At 34.5% G+C, this 19,152-nt stretch overlaps 1 protein-coding gene across 1 annotated transcript in view; it reads right to left on the bottom strand.

Annotated features, from left to right (window-relative positions):
* Positions 1–604: 604 nt before the first annotated feature.
* Positions 605–19,152, bottom strand: part of LOC134534389 (uncharacterized) — a 72,666-nt gene continuing 54,118 nt past the window's right edge. Inside the window, exons 6-8 of the mRNA XM_063372853.1 lie at positions 16,535–16,682; positions 12,127–12,271; positions 605–6,915 (exon numbers count right to left, since the gene is read on the bottom strand). Coding sequence (XP_063228923.1) covers positions 6,623–6,915; positions 12,127–12,271; positions 16,535–16,682 — 586 coding nt within the window. The 3' untranslated portion in view covers positions 605–6,622. The remainder of the gene's footprint in view (positions 6,916–12,126; positions 12,272–16,534; positions 16,683–19,152) is intronic.

The raw sequence follows: 19,152 nt of genomic DNA, 5'->3' as shown, positions 1-19,152 counted from the left end.
TAAAATTCAAGCATTTGTGATGCTAGCCAAAAACGTACCTAGATCTTAATGGTTCAAAGAAGGCTTGAATTAAGCTTGATGTGTCAAGTTTGTACGGCAAGCCTATTTCGAGTCATGATAAGCTTGCCGTAACCTTACATGCTATGTGGAATACAACTTTCATGCTGTGCGCCATTTTAAAAAATTTGTAATTACGTACTTATATGAATTTTTTTCAGTGTTTATGAGTTATTATGTGAACTGTGGTGTTCTCAGTATTTCTATATGTCCTCATTTTGCACATACCCATAGTTTATAAATTGTGCTGATCTTCAAAACAGCAATTTTTTTTTTTTTTTTTTTTTTTTTTTTTTTTTTTTCACGGCACACCTTTGTACTTACACAATAAGCTTTACTTGTATTTTGTGTCCAGTATCCATGCACCTGGTTCCTTTAACCCTGAACTTGGTTTGGAATATATTCGAAAACCACTAGTTCCTAGTACTTTCCACAACCAGCATTTCCGACATAATTTTTCCTATTTTAAATATTACCTTGATGTTTTGGTAGCTTCATAAGTATATTAACATAGTTGGTTACATGTAAAATTGAATAAATAAACATATTTGCTTTAATATTTTTTATTTGTAAATATATACAAAAAATCAATCTTTTACAATATGGTTTACAGTTTATTTAAATTTTTTCCTACAAGCTATTTAATATAGCAAAATTATTAAAATTTTACAAATAACACATTTGCTACAATTTATTTCGGCAATCTATATTAAACATAGCAATAAGTAAAAATGTTAATAAATTAACACTTGCTTTATTGTTGTGGTACAACAAAATAACTAAGCAAATGACTCAAGATAATTTATTTTCACTTTAAAGTTCTAACATATTATCAACACATACTATCTCATAGGCATTCATTCTTTTGTAAGGATATGAGATTTTAAGTACTAAATATGATATATTCAAAGGTTAAGGCATTTCATAGTTCACTGGTTATCTTCATAATGAGGTTCCACAGTAAATGTACACTTGTTCTGTACCATTCCTTGCTGAAATATAAATATGAAGAATGTGTGAAATGCAACACACAATTTTATGGGTTAGAGCTGAAAGTTCAGAATGTTTTCTTAAAACATAAATATTCATAGTATTTCTCTGCTCACTGCCGAGGAAAATGCAGCTTCGTCAAGTCAGTTGTTGCAGCTGTGTGGGAGAATGGGCTTTGGGTCTTGACTAGAGGTACTACATGCATATTCACACACATGTCGTCCATATGCCATAATAACCCGTCGCTGTCAACAGTTAAGTTGTGTTTTATTCGTAAACTGGTTGATATTTTCTACACAAAACTAAAATGTAGATACTTGTGATACCTGTAAAGTTTTAATTATTGATTTCTAATACTTTAATCTCAAATTTTTTTATACTTTTAGTTTTGTTAGTTTTAAGCTGAAACATACTTGTAAGTTACTGTGCCTAATATGGCAGATTATAATTAATATCCTTTAGTTTTAGGTGTACAGAAATGTCAACTGTAGGTGTTGTTGACACCTGAGTTAGCTAAAATTTAAAACATTAGTAGGGACATATTAGTTGCAGGTAACTAACATATCAGATTTTTTTATTACTATTCAAACATACCCTTAAGTACTTGATTCTTCATATGCAAAACCCAGTTTTAATCTATATATTTTTTCATTTAAGGATAACTAAAACTGAGAGTTACAAAATGAAGCATCTTTTCCATTAACCCTTACACATTAAACATATTATTGAGAAACACAAACAATAACAATTCATGGATACAGTGAAACCTCATTAATACAAACCTGAAGGGGAGTAAAATATTTCAGTTTGTAATAACGAGGTTCATATTAATGAGGTTCTTGAGCCAATAGGTAGAATAAGAACTCGATAAGAAATATTGAATTCCTACATGTCAGAGCACTAAAAATGTGGAATATTATTATTGTAATAGAAGCCAGATATTGACATGCACACTAACAAAATACACTTAGAAGCAATTTTAATAGTTTTAATAAAATATACTATAACAGACTGATAATTAGTATACATATACGTATGTATGTATTCTTATTTAATTTGCTTCCAAAGTTTTGACAAAAATGATTAACATTTACCGTACAGTTAATTGCTGTTGAGTGTATAGCAATTCTTATGCAAAGTATGCAAGATATATTTACATAGGTTTAAAAAAATCATTAATTTTTTTCTGGACACACTTATCTCTGTAAATATCATTTACAGCAGAACATATCTTCTCAAATCCTGCAATCAAGTCAATTGGCACATCACTTGCAGCAAGTACATTTTCCAGTGTACGCAAAGCACTGATTGTGTCACTTTTGCTTGGAAGTTTATGCACTACCTCACCATTGTCGTCATCACCATCATTATCCTGACTTGTACCACCCTCACAAAGTGACTGTACAGCGTCAGCCGTTGGTGTTTCCTGTAATCCTCGTGAACCAACAAGATCTTCTGCAGTTAATCTTGCACTGGTGTACACACTGTCATCAATATGAACAAACTCATTGAAGTCATTATCAACTTGCACATGTTCTTTTAACTCTTGCCAATCCTCTAAAGGTTGATCACAGTCAGGTTCTTCAACAGTTTGCTGGCCAAAACCACTTTTTGCAAAGCAATGCACAATTGTCTTTTGGCTGATGCTGTCCCACGACATGGCTATACTGCGGATAGCATCCAAAACTGACCATCTAGGAAGCTCAGTCTTTCCTTTTTCACACTGCCTGATAAGGTATTTCACCAAGCGCTGTCTGTAGTTTCTTTTCAAGCACTGTATTATACCTTGGTCGAGTGGTTGTGTCACACTTGTATTTGGTAGCAAGAAGAGTAAGGTAATGTTTTCCAACTTCATACCATGAGCAGTATGTGCAGCACAGTTGTCCAACAATAACAAAATTTTGCGATTTAGAGTCGCCATTTTCCTGTCCAATTTTAACAACCACAACTGGAAAATTTTTGTGGTGACCCAAGCCTTACTGTTTGCCTCGTAATCTACTGGCAGGTTTTTTGCTGCAACATCTTTGAAACATCTTGGCTTGGCAGACTTGCCAATAACCAAGGGTCGAAGTTTAGTACTGCCATCTTGATTACAACATAGTAAAACTGTAAGACGAACTTTACTGTGTTTACCGCCATGGCAGTTTTCACCTTTTACGGTTAGAGTTTTATTGGGCAACAGATTGTAAAAAAGCCCTGTTTCATCCATATTAAACACATCTTGTGGTGCAAATTTACTTACGATGGACTGTACTGACTGAAGCCAGTCACTCGTTGCTGTTTGGTCGACAGCTGCAGATTCGCCACAAATGGATTTTGTGGCCAAATTATGCCTATCTTTGAAGCGTTGAAGCCATCCGTTGCTGCAATGGAAATCGTCAATTCTGAGTTGCAGTGCCAGCTGATCAGCCTTTTCTTGGATAATAGGCCCGGAAATTGGAACTCTGGCGGCGCGCATTTGATGAAACCACTCCAGCAGTTTGGCCTCTAATTCGGAATGTTTACCGACGCGCATCCTTTTCTTAGTTTGATTACTACCTTTCCTGACCGCTTCTTCTATTTTATCTGCTTGCTTTAGAATTGTACTTAAGGTTGATTTTGATATACCAAACTCTTCAGAAAGTTCTGTTTTCGTTTTTTCACCCTGACGAACTGAATTTATTATCTTAATTTTCGTCTTCAATGCTATTTCCTTGCGTTTACGTTTTGCCTCCATTTTTATGTGTGTACGTACAAATTCTAAAGTTTAATAAAATTCTCACGAGATAATTCACTTAAACTTTCATTACAACGTACACAAATATTAAACACGTTAGGCGTAACATATATTTTGTTTTTATTGGTCCGGCACAGATTCATGTATACAAAGGAAGTACAAAATCGAACGTAAATACCATCCCACGTGAAGTTCGATATATCGAATATTGTACAAACGCGAGTGATTTCTGAACATATCGAACACACGAACGAGTGATTTTGAAAACATAGAGTTAAAAACACACTTCGGACACTCGGGCGGGGCCGTATCTTTGTGGTAATCTTTGGTTCGTATTAAACGGTAAACATGACTGTTTGTTTATACGGACGGGAATTGTTATTGTTCGCTATACATAATAACGAGAATTTCGTATTAACCAAACAAATCTTCATTGTGTTTAATGGGCATATTTCACGGGGAAATAGTAATAGGTAATATTAACGAGTCATTCGTAATAAGCGGGATAATATTAACGAGGTTTCACTGTATTATAAAGCTAATAGAGTTTGTTATTAGTTCTGACTCACCGTATCACATACTATATTGCCAAAGTTGGTTTGGCCACAGACTGAATAAGCAACAGTCCAACAAACATAGTGCTAACAGAAAGGTGAAATAATGTAAACAATTACTAAACATGCAAAGCCTACACCCACCAATTTTGGTAGCAGACATAGGTAGCAGTTACAAAAAAAAAGGGGGGGGGGGGGGATCATTATGCTTTTTATCTTAATTTTGTACATATGCGTTGTAGGGAAAAAAACCACAACAGTTACACAACACACAATTAATATTCTCTTAAAAAGATAGCTTTTTCAGTGTACTTGCAATGTGAACGATTCTGGGAAGCTTAAGGTATAAAAATTACTTCTGTACTATTTCTTGCAACAATATAAAAGTTAAAACAAATCATTTAGTAATTAAAGAGCCAAATGAATTAAATTTGTAATAAAACTTATCATAGTGAATAAAATAATATACACAATTGGCATGGTTGTGGTCAAGGAATATATAAGCAGATAGAAACATGTGAAGGAATACGGTGAAACACGAGTTTGAATAGTGGAAATGTGAACTGTAATAAGTTGTAGAATGATAATTACATTTTGGAGAAAGCTGGGGCCTCAGATGGGAATGAAGGAAACATGCAAGTATTTTAAAGTGAAGATGATGACATAAATGTTCGCATAGTTGTGTACCTTCACATTACTTATATTCACAAAAAGTTACGATAGGATTTTATATAAAAATGACATAAAATGGTCAGGTATAAATACTCCATGCAATAAAAATCCCTCGGTTCCCATAATTATAGGAGGGATAAAAATCTTTTAATTTAAATTCTGAATATGTTATTACGATACATTATTTCAATAATGGTTATTTTCACAATTCTTGGGACATCATACTTTACTCCGCTTTTAAATTCTGAAATCTATGGCCTGTTGTCCTCATCTTAGGCTGAAGCTCAGAGATCAACGTTTGTGCCGGAATCCAGTTCGCCGCCTGACCAGTGCTTCGCTCCGCTTGCGTTAATAATGAATGTGCATATGTTATGCCTAGACTGTTGTTGAATAATAGCGTGTTGTTAAAACAGTTACTTAAGCCACTAATTTCAGCACAAATTTTTCAGATTGTCAATACGTGAAATAAATTGATCATTAAATTTACAAATTTTTACATTCATTTTTACTATAATTTAAGATTATTGAAAGTTATAATATTTTAACAAACATTAATAAAGTGTTTATTGAAATTTAAAAATGCATTTATCAGTGCAAAAAAATTTATACTTAAAATCTTGGTATACTTTGATGACTATCTTTTGATGACTATCTTTCAACCCTGAACAAAGTTCAATTCGAATTAAATATACTCTAGCAGTAGGATAATACAAATGGGACTTGTGCAAAACAGATCTAAGTGCATCATGTTTAATTGTTTAATTCTGGACAATGGGTATCCACAATTGACAACTTTGGGTTTGTAGAATAAAAATTTTTTTATCACACGATGGTGTCATATAGTATTTTTGCATGTTTAAAATTATTGCGAAAGTATAAATTATGCAATACTTAAACACATTTCTAACAACTATCGTTACTTTCCTGGTAAATAAAAATACATATTTTAAGGCAATTAGTAATACACCAAACTTAAAACTAGTAGCCCACAAAAATTTGATTATCTTTCTCTGTTACATTAATTAAATTTTACATTTGTAAAAGTATAATTATCAGGACCTATGGCACAAAAATATACCACCTGTGCTAAAAAAATATATTTCAATTAAATCAGTTAAAGTAATTGTTCATTAAAAGCCCATTACTAAAGAGCAATATTCCAATGAAAAAAAAATCATCATTAACTAGGAACAAACTTTCAGTTACAAAGAAAGAAGTACACATGGCTCACACACCATCTGGCAAATTACTCACACTTTAAAGAAACTTTAAAAAGGATACCTTGTTTAAAAATACAACTTTCTGTGTTAAGTTAACTTTTGGGGAAACCCAAAATTACACATATTTATGTTTGTTTTTTTAAACTGAAAACATAACAAGTTAAGGGTAATTTGCTACTTATTGTCAAAATGATTTTGTGTTGGCAAACAGATGTCCACAATGGTTTATTTTATACTTAACTGGGTGAAAATGCATCACTCTTGGAAAACGTAAGTAAAAGAAACGTGTTACACTGTTGACATCAAAGATACCTCAGAAATACTGTAGCAGTTGTCAGTAATGTTGCAGCCCTCCCCCACTGCCATGGCCGGGTGATGAGGGTGTACTGCAGCCAGACGTGCGATGACAAGTCTCAACGGCACTGCAGCAGTGCCAGCAGACAGACGGCAGCTCCCGACAGTAGTGACACAGCCCTCCCCCCTTGTGAGGGCGCATGGTTGGACGGCTGGGTGACGAGGGTGTACTGCAGTTCACTCTTGACCTCGGGCAGCTCGTCCTGGAACTCGGTGGCCAGCTTGAGAAACTGGTTTGGTGCCGACCTCTCCTCACTCAGCATGTTGCCCAGACTGTCTTCGCTCGCGGCTGTCACATGAGTCTCGTTTTTCTTACTGCTGCGCTTCAAGATAAGGTTTGAATCAAGCCTTCCTGTACAACACAAAGTGTTACATGCAATTATATTATTTATATAATATTGCAGTTACTATTTTCCAACTGATATTTTCATTTACACATCTTTGTGTCTTTTTTTATAAATGATGATGAAAAAGCATTTGGCTTCTAACATTTGATATCAAATGTTTTTTTATTATTAGTTTTTATTTCATGTAATTTTAAAACTGAACATTTAAATAATTTTTGATTGTGAAGGAATGGCCATGCTTTTATATTATTTTTAGTTTTGTTTTAACTGTAATTGTAATATATTTAATTTAAATCATTTTATTCTTTTAAACATAAATATATCTATGATCACACAGGTCTCGAGTGCATTTTCTTAGTGAAGTAAGCGCTGTAAATATGTCATTGGTGAGTGAATAGATCTATTGAGATTGAAATAAAATTAAAGGCAATTATCTTAAAATAATTACAATTTTTTTTTTTCACTGCGCATGTTATGAAATTAGCGTGAATGATCAAATTTTATTTTTTTACTCAAAATTACTTGCTGCAATGTGATAGGGTGTCCAACCTTTAACTTTCCAAGAGACATTTCAAGCATAAATTAATTTTGTTATGTAAGTAAACTAATTAAGGTAACAGTGAGTGAAAAGCAGAGAAATAGTGGCAGATACAGGAATTTATTTTGTCTGAAAGCTCGAGATGGTCATTAGGAGAAGTGGTCACTCGGACAAGTGGTCCTTCGAACCAAAGGAGCTCGGAGAAGTGGTCATCTCGATAAGTGGACATTCGGACAAATGGTATACACCCGTTTCAAACAGTACTTTTCTACAGCTGCATTAACTTAACTTTTGACATTCCTTATAGGTATTAACGTTGTTCATGCATTATTATTTAATTTGTTTGAAACTAAAGATAGGTATTTTTTTGCAATAAATAAAGTGGTTAATTAAATTTTTGAAAAAAAGAGAAAAGTTTAAACATTGAATAGTGCATATTACAAGATTTTCCCAGTATTTTCAAATTCAAATTTAAGATGATCTAATGTGTGAAACTTCGTGTGTGTGTGTGAAATTACTCGCCTGATGGATGGCGAGTCCCAGAATTGATGGCACAACTGTGTTTTAAATGAATAATCAAACTATTTAAATAAGTTTAACAATGAAAGGATATCGTATGTAATAATGTATAACTGATTTATTAAATCCATAGAAAATATTTTTTTATCATATTGCGAATTAGGGAAAAATTTCATTAAATTAAAATTATTGATGAAAACTATGGAGAGAAAAAAAGTGAGGCAATATTTTCAGTACTCAGCAGATGAGAAAATTCATGTTTTATACTGCAAATACACTTATAATACAAAAATAGGACATGGCAATTAACGTCATATCCTTTAAAATAATGTTGACCGTGATGAGTAGGCCTATATGCGAATTGTTTTTTCAACTATTTCTTGACGCGTATAACACGTAGTTTCCACACCCTCCACTTTCGACCATTGAATCGTAATTGGCACACTGAAATGTTAAACTATATAATGAAACTGCTTCGATAAAAGCGATTAAAACTTGAAAAATGACTAAACCTTGGCTTTGAATCTGATCTTCCACAAACATTATATTAAAATACTTTTCATTGTTTAAAAATTCATTAAACACCTAATACTATAATGTTTCCCTTTGTGTGAACTGTGGTGGGTGAACACTAATCACACGTTACCGCACCTGCCATTAGAATTCATTGCCAGAGAAGCTATGTCGACTATTGAATCATTTGATATGTATAGCCAAATGTTAAACAATGCAATGAAAGAGCTCTGATAAAAGCGAAAGAGAGATGAAAAAATACTAAACCCGGGGTGTGTATTTGATATTTGACCAGGAATGTTATTAAATGACTGTTCATCTTGTTAAAATTCAGTAAACAGTTGATATAATTAAGTTCCCCTTTCGTTTTGTGAACTCTGGTTCGTTCCACCCGCCACATGTGGCAGTACCATGATTACACATTTCTGTTTCATGTGACTTCTATTCCATTTACGAAATTATTCTTACCAAATGCCGTATACCAAGAGCTAAGATGTTACACACCAATAAGTTTAAAACTAATAGAAAAACACATATGTACAATATTATCCATTACCGTACTAAAATTTTACAACAAAAAAACAAACAGAATATACCAACAGAAGCCAAAAGAAATACAATAGGAAATAATAAGATTTTATGTTGTATTCAATGCAGGAATTGGGTGCTTTCTGTTTGTTTCTGTTGTAATTCTAAGTATATTTCAGGGGTGACTGTTGGTCTCTGTTGAAATGCACTATGCTATGGTCTGTTTTTTTTCTCTAGTGTTTTCCTTTTTATTCTGTTGGTTTCTGTTGTAAAGAATTTTGTTCCATTGGATCCTGTTTTTTTTTTTTAGTGAGTTTCATGATATTCTATTTGGTTTTGTTTGTAGCATTGCAGAACCCTGCCCTCCTAATTAAATAATTTTCTTTTAAACTTCTTTTTTGTATAGGTAAATATAAATGAGTCAATGTTTTTAGAGTGGTGTGTATGTTATGAGACAGTATAATCAGATGTTATGACTATTAATATATGTTATTTTAGCTTGCTATGTGTTTTAAGAAGGTATTTTGTATTTTAACAGACGTTTTTAATCATTACTATTTTTTATGAAATTATTCACAAATGAGCCGTTGTAATAGATTTTTACCTGTTTAGGCCTACTTTTTCAGAATATTTCTAAATGATTTTAATGTTGTAAAGTAATTTGTATTATGATTGCTGTTCTTAAATTTTATTAACGTATTGTAATATAATTATAAATCACGGGACTATGTCTGGGCTGGTGTGATGGTTAGAAAGAGAGGCATGAGAGGCCTGTAAGTGTAAGTGAGAAAGGAACAGTGCTTCCCCGCCAACCGAGATAAAGACGGTAATTTCCCCTCTGTGTGGGAACTGTGTAATAACTGCTCTCTCACGGTGTGGGAGAGAGAACGAGAATGTAAGTCCCCGATTTTGATGTAAAATTGAAAAGAGACTGATCAGGGGAAGCCCAGAGTTCTGTATGTAAAAGGTTTTTCATGTATTGTAACTTGTTCTATGATTGGCTTGTATCTGTAAGTGTGAATGAAGAGTGCGTGTGATTGGTCGGTGAGGTCATGTGACGTCTGCTCCCTGCATGGAGGAGACGTGTCATGAGTTCAGTAGTAGTCGTCTGTCGATCGCTGCCAGGCGAGGCCGCGTTTCGGCGGCTCGCTGTTTTTCGCTAGGTTTTGGCCGTGTTCTAGGCCGCACATATTTCGGATAGTTTCCTTATTGAAGGACTTAATCGACGTTATTATTTTATTATTTAAATCTCATCAAGTGAACTGCGGGCAATTTTCGACGGGTAGATGTATGTGTGAAACGAGTGAATGAAACATTGGATTCGTTTTGTGCATTATAATTTCAAAGAATAAAACAACTAAAATCGACGCTTAAATCTTTTTATTTTTTTAAGTAACGAACCGTTACATGTTTATTTCTGTAGTAAGGCATTCGGCTGAATTTTAATGTTATGAATTATATTATTTGATAATATCATTTTGATAATTAAGTCATTTAAAACTGTTTCCACGCTACAAATGCTACACTTAAGCCAATATGGCCAATAATTAGTTGAAGGAAAAAAAAAGACTTCACACAGCACATAATCATACAGACATGACCAACCCCTGTTGTCAGATCTATTTATATGACCGTGTTCGTGACATCACAAGTCGTAGATAGACTACTGCTGTGTGCTGTTAAAGACTGTACCCTTCAACAATTTTTTTTTTTATTTGTGTGGTTAACGGCTTTCGCCCACAACCAGAACCATGTCTTTATTCGAATCTTTTCTATCATATCGTAGCAATCAAATCTCTTGATGTAAATTAACACCCATGTCTTACCCGGGACTCGAACCCAGAACTCCTCCCACCATAAGCCGGTCTTCAACAAAAACTATGAGAACTTTCTTCCAAAACAGCTTCAAACTCAGGGGTACCAACCGAGATCTTAGCAAGAAAAAGAATTCAACCGGAAGACTCGCCTGTGGATCGATTGTTTGGACTACATATATTCTATTTCATCCCAGGAGAGTTGAGCGGCAATAGAAGGGAGGGGGAGGTAATTAGGGTAACAAATACTCTGGGTTTCAGGTAGTTCAGAATGGAGCAGCAACGACCATCAAGAAGATGAAGATGAAAGAGAGAGAGAGAGAAAGGAGGTTGTTGTAAAGCTAAGTTTAAGTCTTGTGTTTATTTTTATTTAATGGCCAGTATTTTTTCTAAGTCTGAATGTTTACAGTTGTACAATGCACCTGGTGAAGTTAAAGTAAGTGTTAGTTTTTGGTGTTCATAATACCAGTCTGTTTTCTCTCTGCACTTGTTTGCACTTTCTGTGCTGTTTACTTTGGTGGCCATATTTATTTCAGAGAATTGAAAATAACTCAGCACCCCAAAGACTTGAAATCACTTGTAATTGCATATTGTGTTATGTCTCAGGGTTGAATATATAATCACTTTAATTTCAAAATGTTTGTTATAAAGGAAACTGAGATAAATAATTTTAATGATATTAAATTTTCAGATAAAAATTATTTTTGGTTAGTGCTCTGATAAATATAACTTCATTGTTCCTGAAAATTTAATGACAATCAGATTGATTAGTTTTGTATTGTTTATGAGTTTTTTTTTTATATATGTACGTTTGTATTTACAATTAAATAAATTAATAGAACTAACTTGTTTTTTCATTTTAATGTTCTACCACGTTATAAAGTTTTCAGTATTTAGGTTATTTCCTCTGATGTTTTTTTTTTTTTTTTCATTTAATATGCAGGCCCCATCTTATCAAGCAAGTGTTCAAGGGGTGTGTAAAAGCCCACAAACTATGTGTTCTTTCGAATTACATGTCGAAAAAATGTAAAAGTACACTATTGCAGAATGTGTAAATTTACACTTATTTTAAAGTTCATCCAAACAACCTTTTACTTACTCTTTTGCGAATGGTACAGAATAATACCACCCACTGATATAGGCCAGCTGTGTTCACTTTCTTAATTATTATATTATTAACCTAGAAGTCAATAAATAATGTACATCGCGGTATGGTCTTGGGACACAATACGGAAATGATAAGAACTTACAATACAGTTGGTTGCTATTTGACTCTATTGTGCCAATCTGAACAAATGTCTCACCTTTTTCTAGCAGTTTATCATCATTGTAGTCGACCTTAATAAATGTTGACATTGTGACAACAAATATGTTGTTGGGATCAGCAGGCACGATTGGCACCTCTCTTCTGCGTCGTCCAAAACCTTTCTGACCATTGCTGCACTCCACCTGTACACACATGTGTTTACTGTGGACAGCGAGTAACTGAAAAATATGCAATAATAATTTTGTTTTTACAAAAATCATGTTGCTGATTAAAAAAAGCTGCATTCCTAGAAAATGGTAACCCACCTGACATAAAAAAATAGCACATGACAACCAACAAATTCCATAACATTTACCAAAAAAAAAAAAAGTCGAAAAAACAATTGGGGGTTTATTTTATTCCTTATGTCAGTGACTTCTCTGAAGGAAAAAAAAGAGACGATTCGGAACAAACACTGACTAAGAACAAAATTAATGTCATACTCTACTGTCAAAAACATGAACACCAGAGTTAAACCAGCGACATACAAGTTTAAAACCAAGAATTATGTTTATCAGATTCCCTGCTAATTTTGATGCAAATACAGAGGACAAACTGGGAGAGACCTTTCAACATTCATTAAAGAGCACCAAAAAAACACAAAGAAAGGTGAAACTTAAAAATCTAGATTCGCAGATAATGTCTGTGACTACAGTCAAAAAATACTCTGCGACAACGCTACTCCATTTGTATCGTTAGGAAGAACACACAATTTAAAGGAAAATAAAATTATCAGCATTTATTGTCAGCAATTACAATATTACCAGCCAAAAAAATATTTAATTAGACAATACACAGATATCTGAGTAGTATAGTAAAGGGGTTCTTGTGGCAGGGTCCAGGGTCTGGTGCTGGTGACGGTGTCCGCCATCTTGGATTGTGACATCATGGCATCCATCTTGAGATGGCATACCTCTAACGAGATCGTATTCCTCTGGTGAGATTGTATCCCTCTGACGAGATTGTATCCCTGTGATGAGATAGTATCTCTCTGACGGGATCGTATCCCTCTGATGAGATTGTATCCCTGATGAAATTGTATTCCTCCAATGAGATTGTATCCTACCATATCTTACCGAGTTGTATGTGCTGCTAAATGTGCTTCCATTTTAAATGTGCTTAAATATTTATGTCCTTTTTGTGGATTTTGCATCGCCAAGCCTGTAGTTAGATCATGATTGGTCTCGTGGTTTGGGACACCTGGTATATACATTTGACATCTTACATGACCTGTTTGAAATGTTCGACGGGTATCGAAACATTCGACTTCCATGGTAGGCAAGGCAACAGGTATTCATTTCGTCGGACAGGTATCTTGTAAAGAGTCTTTTTCATATAGAGAGTATGATTAATAAACTCCACAAATGGTAGTGGGGAACAGAATTTAAAATTTATTTTAAGACTTAGTTACTCTTATCATTGACAGAGCATCGAACCAAGGACTTATATCGATCAAAATTATATGATTAAATAATCAGGTTCTGGATTATCATTACTGTTGTTATAGAATTATGAAACTTGTTCTTGTCTATCTGTTAGTTGCTTGCTGTATTGTTATGTGTTATAGTATTGTCCTCAATGTTATTCATTTTGTTTCATGTATTTGTTTTGTTTATGTATTTTTTTAATGTTATCCTGCCTACCACCCATGGCCTTATGCCGTTGGTAGGCATGTAACAAATTGATAATAAATAAATAAATAAATAAAACAATAATTATTTTAATATGTTAATTGTTTTGATGAATTTCTGAATTTTCCTCGAAATTTCACCTTAATAATTACGGATTTTCAAGATGCCGGCCAAGAAGGCTAACAAGATGGCGGGTGCCCTGGAAATAAATAATATTATACTCTAGCGGGTAAATATTAAACTAATATGGCAGCTAAACACACTATTATGTGACACTAGCGCTCCTTGTAGCGATTAATGAAAACATGATGGTGGCGGCACCCACTAGTAGGTGATGTGTGTTAACTAGCACTCCCTGTTAGCAAGCGTAGTTAGTGGGTGATGCGATTATTCCTATAATTAATAAAACTTACAAGTCCAAATATGTGTTATTTATCTATATACCTTATTTAATTCTCTGTGCGGTAAATGTCTCTATGACCATGCGGTAAAAGGAGTATGTTTTTCAACCCAGAGGTCCGAGCAGTCGTGGTTCGAATCCCTTTGGTTACAATGTATTTTGTATAAAAAATTAAATTTTATATGCCGATAAGGGCCACAACAACATTGGCAGGTATTGGAATATCAACCTTACATGCATGAGACAGCAAAACTGTTGCCGTCTAGAATCAAACAGCAGAAAAAAAATGGTGGTATCCAAGATGGTGGCCTCCTGCAGAACAGAAAAATACAAGATAGCATTTGTGACATATTACAAGTTGGCGGGTGTGACTTTAGAATTCAAGATGGCGACCGTAACGAAAAGTGCAACATTCTGGAATTGAGGTGCTCGATGTAAATATGACTGCCGTAACGAAAATTGCAACGTTGGTGGAGTGGGATATCCGATTTCAAATACCGTAATTTAAGATGGCGAATAGGTTAAAGGTCAAAGTTCAAGGTCAAAATCAAGGTCAAATTAAATGGCCGAGTTCAAAGGACAAAGTCATCCAAGATTGCCGCCGTAATTCACAATCCAAGATGGCGGACCCTGCCACAGGAGCCCTTTTACTATACTACTAACATATATTTTAAAAGAAAAACAAATTTGCCACAAAAATTTGCAAACCAACTGAAAATTACTGTCTAATTAAGTGCAGTGTAGCTACATTTAGCTGTATTAACATCTATGTATTTGCGGACCCCAAAAGCCGAATAACAGACTAGTGCAACGAACACCGGATTCCGCTCTGAATAATAAGAGACGGAATATCACTTACAACCTCCAGTTTTGAATTAAGGATTCTCCAAGGGTGGATGAATAGTTCTGTTTCAATATTTCATTTTTAATCTGTAATAATTTATATTAAAGGATACTACATGAACTTGTAAGTTTGATTTAATGTGATTTGAAGTTCAGCAGAAGCACGAATCTACTGATCGCGGAAGGAAATGTTATTTATATTCAATGTGTTGAGTGAAGCTCCCACCAGGCGTGCCTTGTTCGTGCATGCCAGTGGGGCTCATGAGCTGGAATTGCAGTGCCTAGATTAACTGGATGCGGTTTGTAAACGTACATCCAGGCCGTACGCAACAGCAGTCGAGCAGAGTACGGACACTCTCGGAGGCATATTATTGGGTGCAGTGTTGCGACCAAACGGAGAGACATTCTGCGAGGACGGAGACTGTGTGGCTCTACCAGCCCTCAGACTGTCCAAGCCACAAACATTTTCACGCGTTGCTTGCTATGACCGATAGTAAAACTATGACTAAATTCTGATTTACGATTTTTTTTGTGTAAAAATTTAAATTTACTTGTCTACTAGTAATACCCCAATACATAGAAACAAGATTCTACAGTGGAAAAGGTCTGTGCGTAGTAAAGCTGTCTGTAAAAAGAGGTCTATATGTTGGAAGATGTTTGTATGTAGGTCTGTATGTGAGAAAAGGTCTGGATGTTAGAAGATATCTGTTTAAAGGAATATATATATATTAGGGCTGGGCCAATCACCGATCACAATAATCGGCAGATTTTAACACATTGGCATCGGTACCAATCTGCAAATTATTTACCGATCACCAAATGCCAATCATTACATACTAAATCAAAATTAATAAATATTGAATTAAGCTTAAAAATGCAAAGTTGTACATTTCTGATTTACTTACAAAATAACTAAATAAGGTAGGCATACAATCACGTATCAACTAAAACATGAATTTACAGTATTAATTTGCATATGGGTATTTTTAAATCATGCCAAACCATTATTTTACGGAGGTTTTAATTATTCACAATAAAACTTCGATTTTTATGAAATAATACTAATTTTAACTTACGTCTATTGTACTTATGAAACCACAGCCATAGAATATTGTGTGTTGATTTTTATATTTTTATTATTAACATCAAACAAGCTATATAATTCTTAATTTGTCTGATCGGCGCAAATGATCGGTATCGGAATGATCAGCAAATTTAGTGATCGGCCCAGCCCTAATATATACATATATATACGAGATCTTTATGCAGGAGGAGGTTTGTATGTATAAGGTCTGTATGTAGTAGGATGTATGTTTGTAGGAGAAAGTATGTAGTAAGAGATATGTATGCAGGATTTCTGTATGTAATATGAGGTCTGTGTACAGGAAGAGGTCTGTATATAGGAAGAGGTATGTATTCAGGAAGTGATCTATCTGTAGAAGAAGGTTTGGTATGTTGGCCTAAAATAAAGTTATTTGGAAATGGTTTATTTATGAAAAAATTCTATATATTACAAAATCACGCATACTTACACCTTGACACTTGTCCAGGCACACGTTCACCGTTCCTTTGAACTGTACGTAGTTGGACTCTGGGAACTTGAAGGCCCGAAACTTCGCTGCCAAGAAGTCGCCATCTACCGTGTTGAAGTTTTCAAAGAGGTACGGGTCTACAGAACACCTGTATTATAGAATATATTGTAATTTAATGTACATGCAAGTTAAAGTGATGTGCTGATTTTGTTACAATGTTTATTTATACATGTATATACTTACAAATAAATTTTTCTTTATTCACGCACAGTGAACTTCAAGTAAAGTATTACAGAGTCTCTCTCTATATATCTATATATATGTGTGTATATATGTGTGTGTGTGTATCAGAGCTGCCAACCTCAAATCACACCCATCAGTAATGGCAATTAGGTATATGAAAAAAGTACGCGTAAATCATGCACGATAAATTTTTCCTGGGGCATTATAACACACTCTCAAGATAAAACAAGGACAATAATATGCAATAGAAAAAGAAAAATATGAATACAATGCATATTAATGAATAAAAAAAAATCTATTAGAACAATACAATCATCTGAATATGTAAGAAATATTAATAATTTTACTGGATATTTTGAATCTTCAATTCAAAGTATTCAAAGTTAAACTTTAAAGCAACTGTCTTTTTATTTGCTTTTTTTTTATCCTGGTTGAATAAGAAATGTCATGTAAACAAACAGCAAGACAAACACAAGGACTTGTAAACAGTAGTGATGGGCAGAACGGTTCTTTTGACCGAACCGGTACTTTCGGATCAGTTCCGTGAAAGATTCGTTCAGAACGATTCGTTCATCTCGGTCATTTCGTTCTTTTCTGTGAATAGGATCTGGCTCTTTTATCAGGTGACGTAACTCGTTCATCCTTTAGAGTATTGGCTACGTGTTTGCTTCCAGCCTCCCCTCGTTATCGCGTGACCCGATAACGAGAGGAGGCTGGATCGCGTGGGTGGTTATCTTTATCTACTCTGCATGGGTAAATGAAATTTCAAACGTCTAGTTGTATACTGACTGTTATAAAATTATTGACTGTTGATCGCTGCAAATGCTTCATGCAGTGATTCTATATAATACGGGAGCATTAAATCTAAGAATGTTAGGTACGAAAGTGATCTTTCTTAACTTTAATTTGTAATCGCACTATTATAGCTAGTACTTGAACATTGCTTTTCGTAGCCAGTGAATCACAGTTGCGTATATGAAACAAGATTATTTATATTGTATTACTTTTTAAGTTACAAATATTAATATACAGGCTATTTACACTCTAGAGAGAGTAAAGTGTTTACATGTAGACCAACACATTTAGAGAAAAAAAGACAAAAATTGAATACTACTACTGCGATTCAGTATGAAGAGAGAAAAATGAAGTAGGTACATTAATTAACACCTAAATGGTAAGTGTGAACATTTGTAGTTACTTTCCCTGTTATTTTTAATTCATGTTTTTTTTTCCCCCAAATTTGTGTATGTGAATGTGAAAACGCAATTTTAAACCACTACTTAACAGTTGACATTTTCAGGTATAGATACTTTTCATGTTACCCTATTTTATTTGATCAGTTATCGTTTGCTCTTATGAACATGCTCACGCTGTGATTACTAATTCTTCAGACTCCTGACGTCATGAATCATTTCACGAACGAATCAGACCGGGCGCGTGGCCGGTTCTCTCATCTCGTTCTCTCGTTCTCTCCGCGTTTTCGTTCTTCCGAATCTTTCAAGGTACCGGCTCTCAAAGAGCCGGTTGGTTCTCTCGTTCTCTCCGCATTTTCGTTCTACCGAATCTTTCAAGGTACCGGCTCTCAAAGAGCCGGTTCTTTACATCGCGAACGAATCGCAAGATTTCGTTCTCTCAAAGATTCGTTCTTTTTGAACGAATCGTTAACGAACGACCCATCACTAGTAAACAGTAACTGCGTTCGTTACTTTCGTTTCTTCAGATGTAGCGAAAAAACGAAGATATAGATTTATTGCTCGTCACGGCTTTAAAATGTTCTGCATGTTTCTTTGATTCAATATGCCGTCTACAGTCATCCCTTCCACCATATGCAATCGAAAAGTCACACGTGCATACATTACAAAACCGTGGCGTTCCAAACATTTGAAAACGACAAGCATGGCCATTCTTTTGAATATTTAAGTCGAAAGTTCCTAAGACTTGCGTGTTTTTTTTCCCCAGATACACATTATTCTGTCACACGCCACACGCTTCATTTCTAAAACCGGCACTGAAGAACACATCACTATCGAAAAACATAAAAAAAATCCACGTCTGTAGACACGACAAAAACACTAATATGGAAAAAATGGCTTTCAAGAAATAAATTAACACAACACAGGTTAGCCAAAGTACCGTACAAAAATTATCGTGATTTAAGTAGCCTTCAAACGATAAGTCCGAGAATATGTACTAGTTGTATCGTACAACGGACGTAATACCATCCCATTATTATTTGAAAACACGAGAATTAATTTACTTATTTCGACAGTACATCGTACATGCGCACTCTTACTAGTTCCGTTATTTGTGCAACCAAGCGATGTATTCAAACTGCGTTCACGAAACAAGCACAGCAGAAACGGAATTTTCTCCGT

This window comes from Bacillus rossius, chromosome 7 (genome assembly GCF_032445375.1).
Source record: "Bacillus rossius redtenbacheri isolate Brsri chromosome 7, Brsri_v3, whole genome shotgun sequence".
In the NCBI taxonomy this organism is placed as follows: Eukaryota; Metazoa; Arthropoda; class Insecta; order Phasmatodea; family Bacillidae; genus Bacillus; species Bacillus rossius.
The sequence above is the reverse complement of the archived record's forward strand: the minus strand, read 5'-3'. Positions and strand labels throughout refer to the sequence as shown.